General features: G+C 50.4%; 1 protein-coding gene across 2 annotated transcripts in view; it reads left to right on the plus strand.

The window, feature by feature from the left end:
• Positions 1-13,344, plus strand: part of ELP1 (elongator acetyltransferase complex subunit 1) — a 115,746-nt gene that overhangs the window by 94,714 nt on the left and 7,688 nt on the right. For both annotated transcript variants that reach the window (XM_048849682.2, XM_048849679.2), the window contains exons 29-32: positions 3,300-3,361; positions 4,084-4,146; positions 4,254-4,314; positions 5,726-5,839. In XM_048849682.2, coding sequence (XP_048705639.2) covers positions 3,300-3,361; positions 4,084-4,146; positions 4,254-4,314; positions 5,726-5,839 — 300 coding nt within the window. The remainder of the gene's footprint in view (positions 1-3,299; positions 3,362-4,083; positions 4,147-4,253; positions 4,315-5,725; positions 5,840-13,344) is intronic.

Here is a 13,344-nt window from a genome sequence, read left to right on the forward strand (position 1 = left end):
TCAAATCCCCCCTCATTCTTCTCTTCTGCAGGCTAAACAATCCCAGCTCCCTCAGCCTCTCCTCATAAGTCATGTGTTCTAGACCCCTAATCATTTTTGTTGCCCTTCGCTGGACTCTCTCCAATTTATCCACATCCTTCTTGAAGGGTGGGGCCCAAAACTGGACACAGTACTCCAGATGAGGCCTCACCAATGTCGAATAGAGGGGAACGATCACGTCCCTCGATCTGCTGGCTATGCCCCTACTTATACATCCCAAAATGCCATTGGCCTTCTTGGCAACAAGGGCACACTGCTGACTCATATCCAGCTTCTCGTCCACTGTCACCCCTAGGTCCTTTTCTGCAGAACTGCTGCCTAGCCATTCGGTCCCTAGTCTGTAGCTGTGCATTGGGTTCTTCCGCCCTAAGTGCAGGACCCTGCACTTATCCTTATTGAACCTCATCAGATTTCTTTTGGCCCAATCCTCCAATTTGTCTAGGTCCTTCTGTATCCTATCCCTCCCCTCCAGCATATCTACCACTCCTCCCAGTTTAGTATCATCCGCAAATTTGCTGAGAGTGCAATCCACACCATCCTCCAGATCATTTATGAAGATATTGAACAAAACCGGCCCCAGGACCGACCCTTGGGGCACTCCACTTGATACCGGCTGCCAACTAGACATGGAGCCATTGATAACTACCCATTGAGCCTGACAATCTAGCCAGCTTTCTACCCACCTTATAGTGCATTCTTCCAGCCCATACTTCCTTAACTTGCTGACAAGAATACTGTGGGAGACCGTGTCAAAAGCTTTGCTAAAGTCAAGAAACAATACATCCACTGCTTTCCCTTCATCCACAGAACCAGTAATCTCATCATAAAAGGCGATTAGATTAGTCAGGCATGACCTTCCCTTGGTGAATCCATGCTGGCTGTTCCTGATCACTTTCCTCTCATGCAAGTTGTCACGGAGTCCCTGGGCGATGCTCTGGAACTGCTCCCCATGAAGCCAGTCAGGACTCTGGGGCAGTCGCCTTTCTGTGAGCAGCCTGTCTTCAGGACACACAGCTCACACAGCTTCCACCTTCCTGGGTCTGACCTCGGAGCATTCAGCATCCTCTGCCCCTCCGTGCGCTTCCCCCCAGCGAGTCCGCTCAGGCGGGGCTCCTGGGGAAGCCAGAGGGTCCTGCATCCCAACTTCGCAGTCAGACGTGACTCTCAGCCATCCAGTAAAACAGAAGGTTTATTAGACGACAGGAACATGGTCTAAAACAGAGCTCGCAGGTGCAGAGAACGGGACCCCTCAGCTGGGTCCATTTTGGGGGGCAGTGAGCCAGACAACCACGTCTGCACTTCACTCCATGTCCCAGCCAGCCCCAAACTGAAAACCCCCTCCAGCCCCTCCTCCTCTGGGCTTTGTTCCTTTCCCGGGCCAGGTGGTCACCTGATTCCTTTGTTCTCCAACCCTTCAGCTCTCACCTTGCAGGGGGGAAGGGCCCAGGTCATCAGTTGCCAGGAAACAGGGTGTCGGCCATTCTCTGTGTCCAGACCCCTGCACACACCTGCCCTCTAGGGCTCTGCAATGATCATACACCCCCACTCCACCCCCTAGATACTTAAGAACTGCCTAGGGGAAACTGAGGCACCCCACACTATTCAGAGGAAACATTAAGAACAGTCCCGCTTCGTCACACAAGTGCTTCAGGATTGATTCTTTGAGGACCTGCTCCATGATTTTTCCAGGGACTGAGGTGAGGCTGACTGGCCTGTAGTTCCCAGGATCCTCCTTCTTCCCTTTTTTAAAGATTGGCACTACATTAGCCTTTTTCCAGTCATCCGGGACTTCCCCCGTTCGCCACGAGTTTTCAAAGATAATGGCCAATGGCTCTGCAATCACAGCCGCCAATTCCTTCAGCACTCTCGGATGCAACTCGTCCGGCCCCATGGACTTGTGCACGTCCAGCTTTTCTAAATAGTCCCTAACCACCTCTATCTCCACAGAGGGCTGGCCATCTCTTCCCCATTTTGCGATGCCCAGCACAGCAGTCTGGGAGCTGACCTTGTTCGTGAAAACAGAGGCAAAAAAAGCATTGAGTACATTAGCTTTTTCCACATCCTCTGTCACTAGGTTGCCTCCCTCATTCAGTAAGGGGCCCACACTTTCCTTGGCTTTGTTCTTGTTGCCAACATACCTGAAGAAACCTTTCTTGTTACTCTTGACATCTCTGGCTAGCTGCAGCTCTAGGTGCGATTTGGCCCTCCTGATATCATTCCTACATGCCCGAGCAATATTTTTATACTCTTCCCTGGTCATATGTCCAACCTTCCGTTAGGAATTAATTAAGGAATTAATTCAGGGAAGTCCTTGGGCCTGAGTTACACGGAAGGGCAGGCAGGATGATCACAGTGGCCCCTTTGGGCTTTAAAAATCTGACTCTTATTAGAAGCTGTTGGTTTTAAAACAGCTTTCTAAAAAGCTTAACTGGATAGTGCAGCACTGGGACCCAGGGGTCAGGGCAGTGGGCTGGGAGTCAGGAGACCTGGGTTCTGGTCCCTGCCCTGCCCTGCTGGGTGAGCCTGGGGAAGTCGTTTCTCGTCTCTTCCATTTCTTTTCCCTCTCTTTGTCTGTGCAGACTGCAGGCTGTTTGTGAAGCGCCAGACATCATGGGGCCCCAGTCTCAGTTGGGCTCTCTGGATTCTCTTGTCATGTACAAAAAGAACAAGGAGTACTTGTGGCACCTTAGAGACTAACAAATTTATTTGGGCATAAGCTTTCGTGGCCTAAAACCCACTTCATCAGATGCATGGAGTGGAAAATACAGTAGGAAGATATATGGCGAAGCTGCTGGGGAATTTTCATGGCACAGCTGCCTTTCCTTTCTCTCCTTTACACCCATTTCTGGTCTGAGAGATGAGCGCTCCTTGAGCAGAGAAGGGATGACTGTTCCTGCAGACCTCATGCTAGCAGTGGGAAGGCTGGGGCAAGTTCTGCATGAGCAAGATCTGTAAGGTCTGGCTCAAGTTTAAATAAAGGAAACCTCCATTTGCTATTACTTACACGCCCGCATGCTCTCTCTCTCTCTCTCTCTCTCACTCCTGTCTCTCTCTCCCCTAGGCATAGGGAAGATGGATGCAAACAGGCTTCCTTCAGCCAGCCAGAGGAATTAGTATTAGTGGGCTCATGGATGCTACAGACTGACACTGCGGTTTCATTAGCCCCAGTGGTGGGCATCCTCCACTTTTAGATCAGGTCTCTTGTCTGGACCCAAACTCCAGCTATTCCTGAAATGCTTAATTCTGTCCTTCTCTTGTAGGAAAACTAGTTGAACAGAAGAAACATGCTGAGGCAGCCATACTCCTGGAGCAGTATGCACAGGTACCGTGCACCCTGGTGACACCCTCCCGTCTGCCTGCCCTCATACTGATCTCTCGACCCAGGGCTTATGTCCCCTCACTGTCATGTAGACTCCATCTGTTTGGCACCTCTGACAAAAAGATTAACCGGCCTGGGGATGAATAGAAGCTAAGCAGAAGCTATAGGACAGGACAACAAAGCCTGTTGTGTGGTCCCAAGTGTTTATGGAGGGGACTTGTCAGTGGTATGGTTGAGCTGGGTTTAATAAATTTCAGTTGGCTGCCAAGAGTCCTGAAAGGAGCATGTCCGTGCCTGCTGCAGCGATAGCTATTGAAGAATACTGGCACTGGATGTGTTGCGGTTTAAACCACGCTTGTAGAAACACTTAAGTAGACTTGATTTTTGCCCTCTGCTGTAAGGAACTTGAAGCCAGTCTTTCTTCTCACATGCCTGTGGAATGAGTGGCTGCCCAGGAGTGATGCTGGCCCTGGCATTGACGGGCTAGGTTTTGGGATGGCAGGGAGGATAGTGGAGGAAAAAATCAACAAAGCTTGGGGTTAAGATGTCCTTATGCTGAAAATATGTAGATTGGCTTCAGGCAGGATTTCCTGGCACTGACTGCAGTACAGTTGTGATGGGGATTGTGCTTGAGAAGGTGCAATCCAGGAGCCCAGTGCCCCGTGCCAGAGGTAACGCCTGATTGTAGGACAGTAACCATTGCATACTTGGTCTCCTTTCCCCAGGACTATGAAGAGGCTGTGCTCCTGCTCTTGGAAGGGACCATCTGGGAAGAAGCCTTGAGACTAGTAAGGGCATTCCAAAGTACTAACGCCTAGAGAGTTCCTAGTGTGAGACTGTGTGTGGTCTGTCTCCTGAGAGAACTCTCCACTTCCTCACCTTGCTCTCTCCCCAGATTCACAAATACGGCAGACTAGACATTCTGGAGACCAACTTCAAACCTGCTATCCTAGAAGGTGAGTCTCTTACTGTTGTGAGGAGTCCTCCACGTGGAGGGCTCTCTGCTTGTTTGTAATGGAGTCCAAGGGAATGTGGTGAGACCTGGCATCAGAAGATGTTTGGAAGGTTGTTCATTGGCTCTGCCTAGTTACAAGTGGATGGCTGTTTGTAACGCTGACAGACCCTGGTCGTCAGTGGGCAGGATCGAACCTGGGACCTCTGGAGCTAAATACATGAGCCTCTACTGCATGAGCTAAAAGCCAGGTGTGCCTTAGCTAAGGCTGTAGCAGACTCATTAATATCTCTCTCCAAGTGGTGTCAATGCCACTAGATGGGACAGAGCACCACACCCAGGAGGTGTGTGGGTTACATACTTCTCCTAGCTGAGGAAGCACATCCTGAGCTTCAGAGACTTCCCAGTTGAAATCCCGGACGAGCCCCCACTTGTCACACCAACAAACCATGGTTGTCGGCAGACAGGATTGAACCTGGGACCTCTGGAGCTAAATACATGAGCCTCTACTGCAAGAGCTAAAAGCCACATGGCCCTTAGCTAAGGCTGTAGAGCAGACTCCTTAATATCGCTCTCTCCAAGTGGTCTCGGTGCCACTAGATGGGACAGGGCACCACACCCAGGAGGTATGTGGGTTACATACTCACATCTGACTCTCCTCAGCACAGCTTAGCATGCAGCAACGTGACAAGCATTTTTTACTCAATCTTACCCTCCTTGAGATCAGTGGCAAAATTTGCTCAGACATCAGTGTTGCGTGATGGGATTTATGTGAATGGGGGAGAGTCAGGCTGGAAAATAGGAATATTATTGGTTAGTAAAGGAAGTGCATAGACAGAGCTGTGTGCAGGGAAAGTGTGTGTATATGGAGCTCCTCTGTGGAGGAGTTTCAGGGTGGCTTAGCCTTCCTTCTCCTGCTTTGAGGGCTAAAGGAAGGTGGGCAGATATAGCTGGAGAATTCTCCTTCTCTTGGTGTTGGGGCTGGGAGTTGGGTGCTCTGTTCTCCTGAACCATCTTAATGAAAGTGGAATAGAAGAAGGGTCACTAGTACTGTGGCCACGAGCCTTACAAACAAGAGCTTCAAGTTAGGCTTCTAAACCCCAGGCTAGGCACGTGGCTGCCTTTTGGCACTCTGGATTTAGCAACCTACCTTTAATCTCCTGTTGGCTTTTTTTAAGCTTTGAATTTCCATCCACCCTATGTGATTCCTGAACAGTTCTACCCCCACTGTGCTGGGCGCCTAGGCTTCATAAAACTAACACAATACATGTTAACAATACAAACACGTGTTGGCCCTATCACTGCTTCCAAAGGGAATTTGGAAAAGGGTTTTAAATTTTAGAATGTGCTTATTTATCTTTGGTCTGAACCTAACACCTTCCTGGCCTTTCTGCACCATCTGCTCTCTCATGCAGCCCAGAGAAATTATTTGGTGTTTCTGGAGTCTCAGAAAACAACGTTCACTCGCCACAGAAAGCGCCTCCTGGTGGTTCGAGAGCTGAAGGAGCAGGCCCGCCAAGGGCTACTGGGTACGTTTCTGAACCAATGCAGGTGTCAATAACTACCGGTATCTTAATAAATTCCTGAAAACACCAAAGAAGTGGTTTCCTCATAGGAACATAAGAATGGCCGTAGTGGGTCAGATCAATGGTCCCTTTAGCCCAGTATCCCGTCTTCTGACAGTGGCCAGTACCAGGTGCTTCAGAGGGAGTGAACAGTACAGGGCAATTATCGACTCCCGGCTTCCGGTAGTCAGAGGCTTAGATACGCAGAGCCAAGGGGCTGTGTCCCTGCCCATCTTGACTAATAGCCATTGATGGACTTATCCTCCGTGACCTTATCTAGTTCTTTTTGAACCTAGTTATATTTTTGGCCTTCACAGCACCCCCTGGCAACGAGTTAAAAAGTTGACCGTGTGTTGTGTGAAGAAATACTTCCTTTTGTTTTAAACCTGCGGCCTTTTAATTTCATTGGGTGACTCCTGACTCCTGTGTTACACGAAGGAGTAAATAACACTTCCTTGTTCGCTTTGTCTGCATCATTCATGATTTTGTAGACCTCTATTATATCCCCCCTTAATTATCTCTTTTCTAAGCCGAACAGTCTTCCTGTGCTCTCCTTGTGCCCTAATGTAAATGGCTGTTGCTAGGGTCTGCTGTAGCTTGTGAGAGGGGCCTTCTGGTTTTATATTTCTTACAAAAATTTTTTACAAGAGGCAGAGAATTAGAATGTGATCTGTTGATTTCATTCACTTTGTGTGAAATCTTTGCATTTCCTGCTTTAAAATTTAAATTTTTTCTTCTATAGAGCTGTCAGTGTGGTAACTTTCCTGAGTTAAACACTTCCACATATATCGAAAAGCCCCCAAGAAAGGGACCATGTTTTCCTTTCCACGCTGGGGTTTAGTCATAATCTGCACACATGCTGCATTGTAGAGTACCTGTTAGAGGTGAGGTTTCTGGCTCACTCCCCTTTTGCCAATTCAGGAAAGCCCAGGGGGATTATTTTAAAAGAAAGCTCCTACTCCTCTTTCTTAAAATCTGTGTCCCTATGAACCCTCGACAGGAGTCTGTAAAGCAGTGTCCGCTCTGTGCAGTGCAACTCCTGGTGCTCCCAGATGAGGGCAGATAAGGAAGTGTGCCTCACTGCCTCTTAATACCTTCTCAGAGATTGAGGCAGAGAGACTGCATGTCCATTTATTCTTCAAGTGCTTGCTCATGTTAGGTGTGTTCGTGCCCACCACATGCATGGCTACCAGAGATTTTTGCCTTGGAAGAATCCATAGGGCCAGCTCTGGCGCCCCCTGGAGCCCTGCACTCATGTGCCGTTATATGAGGCTCCCTCCGTTCCTTATTACTATCCGTGCACACTCTCAGTTCCTCCTTACTGTCCATGACGGTTGCTGGAATGCCTTTCTCCCTTACGATAGCAAGTGCGCCTAGTGGTTTTTCTTCTGCAGTTCTTGTACGTAGTTATTTCTTAGTGTTAACAGTTAGTTAAGTTCAGCTAGTTAGTAGTCCCTTCAGGACATTGTCCGAGGGATGGGGCATGCTCTGTTCCCCTGGCTTCAAACTGTTCTGCCTGGCACAAGTCTGTGCCAGTCAGCAACCCCCACACAAGCCGTTTAAAGTGTCTGGGGCAGACGCACATCAAAGACAAGTGCATAAATTTGTAAGGGCTTCAGGCCGAGGACACACAGGACAGAGAGATCCATCCAAAAGCCTTGCTGATGAAGGCGGCACTTAGACCATCCTCAGACTCATCCCACTCTGACTCGGCACCGAGCACATGGATGTTGGTACAGAGTGCTCCACTGGCCCCGGGCTCACCTCAGGACTGTTCACCGTCACTGTCGCCGAGCAAGCAGCAGAGGAAGCAGCGCACAGATCGAGGACGTTTCCCTGTGTTGAAGAAAGACAAAGAAGGGGTAGCAGGCACAGGACCCGTATCGGGCCATTTGCCCTCTTTAGAGTGGCAAGAGGCAGCCTCTCCACCAGGGCTCCAAGCCCAGTAAGGGAACCACCTCTGACTCCCAGGAGCGGTAGGGGACCCTTGTTCCTGGTGGTGCTTTCAACGTCGGAGGCGTTTCAGGTGGCCAGGGACCTCTTGGCTCTACCAGTGCCACCCACACCGCAGGTCTTGCCTTCAGCTGCATAGTCAGTGAAGGCACCCCCTTCCAAAGGGAAGCCACCCATGGGCCCACTGCAGTGGTTGCTTGGCTGATGCCGGTCCTCAGAGTCCCGGCACCGGTTGACAACACCACAGCCCCAGCGACGTCTCTCTGGTACTGGTCATCCTCTTCTCAGCGCCGGTCGCTGACTCTGCAGCACCAATCACCACCCCTTGGCACGGGTCTCCAATGCCTTGATCCATGATTCCGTATCACTCTCTGCCATCTTGGCACCGCTCCCCGGCCCCCCATCAGAGCTGATTGTAGGAGGCTGCGACTTAAATTCCCTCTAAGCTGTGTGGCCACGCAGCTGCCTATTAAGCCCTGCACTGGGGCTCAGGGCTGCGGCAGGGAGAGATGCCTCTCCCTGCCGGCTCCAGCGCAGACCTGTGGCAGCAAGGAGAGGCGCCCCTCCCCGCCAGCCCCCGCACGGACCTGCCTTGGCCAGAGGAGATGCGCCCCTCACTCGGCTAGCCCAGCCCAGGCCCACCAGAGCTGCCGGGGAGAGGAGCCCCTCCCTCATCCCAGCCTAGCCCCACTGGAGTGGCAGGGGAGAGGCGCCTCTCCCCCGGCCCCAAACTGCTGTAGCAAGAGGGGGCTGGGGGGAGTCCTCTTTCCTCACTGCAGCCCTGGGGCAGCCTGCACCACAAACCCCTCATCCCTGGCCCTGAGCCCCCTCCCACACTCCGAACCCCTCATCTCCACCGCTGCCACATAAATTTTGTTATGTGAACCAATATGGAGGTGATGGCCGGGGGCCCCCGCTGCTGCCACTGGTTCCTGGGGCTGCTGGGCCCTGGGCTTCCCTGCACCAGCACTGCAAAATTCATGGAGATCCGTGACTTTCTGTGATCTCTGTGAATGATTCACAGCCTTAATTAAAATATCTGGGACTCCACGGCTAAATTTAAGGACTCCCTGCCACAGGAGCTCAGACAAGAGTTTGCATCCATCTTGGAGAAGAGCAAGCCAGTGGCCAAAGCCCCTCTCCAGGTAGTGTTGGATGTGATCAATTCAGCGGCCAGATCTATGGCCTCCAATGTGTCCATGCGATGCAGTTCGTGGCTGCCATCCTCGGGGCCATCTCAGAAGGTGCAGCAATCTATTCAGGACCTCCCATTTGAGGGCAACGCTGTACTTTCAGAGCAGACATATACCAGGCCGCATGGCCTGAAAGATTACAGTGCCACACTTTGGTCCTTGAGCCTGTACACACCGAAGGCCTCGAGGAAACATTTCTGGCTACCTCCACCGCCTAGATTTTCGGGTCCACCATGGCAGAGCTCCTACAAGAAAAGAGACAGGCTTTAAACCCTACTGACCCACCCCATCTTCCTTGGCTGCCCTGTTGGGTCCCACGCATCACCCAGCTGGCCCATGGCAGGTATTTGGAGGGTATGCCGAGGACAGTGTTCCAGTCTGGCCTCAGGATCCATCCCCCCATTTGTTTCTGAACTATTTGTCTCCTTTCCTCACTGTATCGATCCAGGTGACCTTGGACTGTTGAGTGCTCAACACCGTAACAGCTGGTTACACCCTGCAGTTTTTCTCCATCCCTCCCTCCCACTCCCCGTCCCTCTTCAGGGACCCTTCTCATGAGCATCTCCTCATCCAGGAGATGGAAACCCTCCTACGTGGAGGGGCCATAGAGGAAGTTCCTCAACATATGAGGGGAAAGAGGTTTTATTCCTGATATTTCCTATCCCAAAGGCCAAAGGGCGCCTCAGATCCATCCTAGACTAGTGTGGCCTCAACAAATATCTCAAGAAGTTGAAGTTCCACATGGACGACTTGGTCTCCATCTGCTCTCTGGATTCAGGAGACTGGTATGCTGTCCTCGACTTAAAGGATGCCTACTTCCATATTTCTATTGTCCGGGGCCCATGGGCACAGGAGATTCCTCTGATTCATAGTGGGCCATTAACCATTCATGGCGCTGCCCTTCTGCCTTTCATATGATCTGAGGGGCTTCATGAAGCATATGGCAGTAGTGGCCGCTTTCCTGAGACGTTGAGGTAGATCTACCCACACCTCGACAACTGGCTTGTTAGAGGCAGGTCACAAGCCCAGGTTCAGCACAGCCTCAATTTAGTGCGGTCCACCTGTCGGGGTCTGGGCTTGCTTATAAACAAGCAGAAATGAACTCTGACCCCTGTTCAGTGGATAGAGTTTAGAGGAACAGTACTCGACTCCACCCAGGCCAGGGCCTTCCTGCCAGAGTCCCAATTCTGAGCCATGTTGGACCTCCTCGTGCACGTCAGGGCACACCCACTCACAAGTGCCTGAGTATGCCTCAAGCTGCTAGGCCACATTGCAGCATGTACTGATGTGGTCCAGCACACACATCTACGCCTCAGACCCCTGCAGACGTGGCTGGCATCAGTTTACGCTCCCAGCAGACCCGATACGGACCTACTGGTCACAGTCCTGTTGAAGACTTTCCATTAGAACAGCCAAAGCTCTTCAGCGTGGATAACAGACTCTTCACTGCATACCCTTAAGGATTCAAGTGCAACCCTGCAGTCACTGGGAATTTATGTGCTTGCAACAAAAAGACATTTTAGCAGATCTCAAACACACAACTTTCCAGACGGTTCCAGTACCACCCACAACAGGCCTTTCCTAGGCCTTCGGAGCCTTTGAGGGGGAGATCCAAACCTCACAAAAGGGGACCACCCCCTCTACCACTACCAATCGGCACCTCCTAACAGACAGTGTGGTCAAGAGAATTGAGCAGCCTGTTTCCCCAGATCCTCTGCTGTACATTCTACCATCCACCCCCCTTTTGGAGACTAATTATCCCACTTCCTGTCTGCCTGGAAGCACATCACATCAGAAAAATGGAATCTAGAGGTGGTTGATGTGGAATATTCGATCCCCTGCCCCGTTCCTCTTCAGGAACCCTTCTCATAAGGGGTTCTTAAAGCAGGAGGTCCAATCTCTCCTGTTCTTGGAGGCAATCAAGCCAGTTCCCCTGAGTTTCAGTTCTATTCCAGTAGTTCTATTCCGACTATTTCCAAGTTCCCAGTGGGGCGGATGGTGAAGACTAATACTTGGTCTCAGAAAATTGAATACCTGTGTCCTTTCATAGTACTTCAGGATGGTGACGCTAGCCACCATAATTCTGTCCCTAGATTTGGAGGACTGGTTCGTCATCCTCAGTCTTCAGGACACCTACTTTCTTGTAGTGATCCACAAGCATTTTCTACATTTCCAGATAGACTCAGATCATTACCAGTACTGAGTCCTCCCCTTTGGGGCCTTTACAAAGGTCCGCTTGGTGGCAGCAGCCCATCTACGTCAGGGGATCATCGCAGAAGTCCCATACTTGGATGTCTGGCTTCTCGGGGTCCATCCCTTCTAGGGGCCAGTCAGCAACCTCAAAGGCACTACCCCCATTTCATTTCCTGGGTCTTTGTATCCATCTGAAGAAATCTACGCCGACTCCAGTCTAGAGAATATACTGCATTGGAGCCAGAATCCCTAGCTGCCGGAGACCTCCAAAAAAAGATTCTCCCCCATGTCCAGTTTAAACTGTATACTACAAGGCAGTCTGCAAGCAGCTGCAAGGACCTCCTTACAACTCCTAGGCCATGTGTTGGCCTCCATGTTTGTCGCATCTCATGCAAGACCGTGCTTCAGGTGCCTTCAGATGTGGCACAGGCACGGTCTCTCCAAATGCTTAACATGACCCCTGAATTCTGGGCGCTCAGCTGGTGGAAGGGCCCGCTGCAAGGGAACCCCATTTCACACTCTCCACCCCCAAAAATCCTCACCATGAGCTCCTCTCTCTTGGGTTGGGGGGCCACAGCTCAGGGCAGGTGGTCCTCACAAGAGATTGTTTCACATCAACATCCTTTGAACCGAGAGCCATCTGCTATGCTTATCAACACTTCCTTCACGACATACAGGGCCACTTTGTTAGGATAATGTTGGACAACAGGGCAGAAATGTGTCATATCAACCAACAAAGCAAGAGCAAGTTCCCATTCCTTATGTGTAGAATTGCTAAAATTGGAACTTGTGCTTTTCCTGTCAGATAGATCAGCCATTGAGAGTTCTACCAGGCCTCAGAATACAATTGCAGACTCCCTGAGCGGGAACTTGCATCAGCACCATGAGTGAGAACTCAAAATTTCTGTCTTCCACAGCATCTACCAAAAGTGGGGTCTCCCCAGAGCGGACATCTTTTCTCCAAGGGAGGACATGACTGCAATTAATTGGGAGATGCCCTGATAACACCATGGAACTATATCCTGCTGTACATTTACTTGCCTCCACCTATAATTCCCAAGCCCTTGATCAAACTAAGACAGGAAAGAGCAAGGCTTATTCTCATGGCAGCGTCATGGCTGCGGCAGGTGTGGTTCTCAAACCTTCTTCACCTTTCAGTAGGAATACCTCTCTGCCTTCCCCTCAAGAAGTGTGTCCTGTAAACCTACTACTTGCAAAATTTACCTGCAGAATCAGAAACATTTCCATCCCTGGTGTTCTCTTAACTCTTGTCAAACCTCAGAAGTTCTACTCTCCAAGATCCTAGACTACCATTTGGCCTCAGAGACCAGTTTTGGCAGTGAGCTCAGTCAGATTCATCCTTCCACTTGGCTATTGAGGGCTTTTCAGTGTTTGCTCATCCTATTACGACCAGGTTCCTTAAGGGCTTATACAACTTGTTTCCCCCTGTATGGAGCCTGCTACCCCATAGAACCTTAATTTTGTACTCAATACTTTTTAAGGAAACCAGTAACTATCTGTACTTTCCTGTACCTCTCCCTCAAGACCTCATTCCTTATAGCTATCACTTTGGCTAGATGAATGGGAGAACTTGGTGCACTCATGGCAGACACACTGTTGACTACTTTCTACAAGGATACTGTCACACTATGTCCCATCCTCATTTCCTCCCTAAGGTTTCTTTGGAATACCATGTTAATCAGGAAATTTAGTCTACCAGTGTTTATCCAAAGCCTCATGCCTCCAGACAGGAATCTTGCCTTCAGTACCTCTCCCAGATTCTCTGTATTCTTTGCTGAAAGGATGAAAGGGCAGCCCGTTTCAACACAAAGATTATCAAAGTGGGTCTCGGGTTGCATTTTAACATGCTATGAGACTGCCAGAGTACAACCCCCTCATAGAGCGACAGCACACTCCCCTGTACCTCAGTTCACGTTTATAGCTTCTCTGAAAGATCTCACCATTGAGGAAATCTGCAGGATTGCAAGTTGGTCCTCATCCATACATTTGCCAAGCATTGCACTATTTTACCAGCTTTCAGAGCTGACATTTCACTTGGTGAGTCCTCCAGTCTGCCTTGGATTTGCCTCCTCACCACCCCCTCCACGCTGAGTTACTGTTTGGGAGTCT

Source organism: Caretta caretta, chromosome 5 (genome assembly GCF_965140235.1).
Source record: "Caretta caretta isolate rCarCar2 chromosome 5, rCarCar1.hap1, whole genome shotgun sequence".
In the NCBI taxonomy this organism is placed as follows: Eukaryota; Metazoa; Chordata; order Testudines; family Cheloniidae; genus Caretta; species Caretta caretta.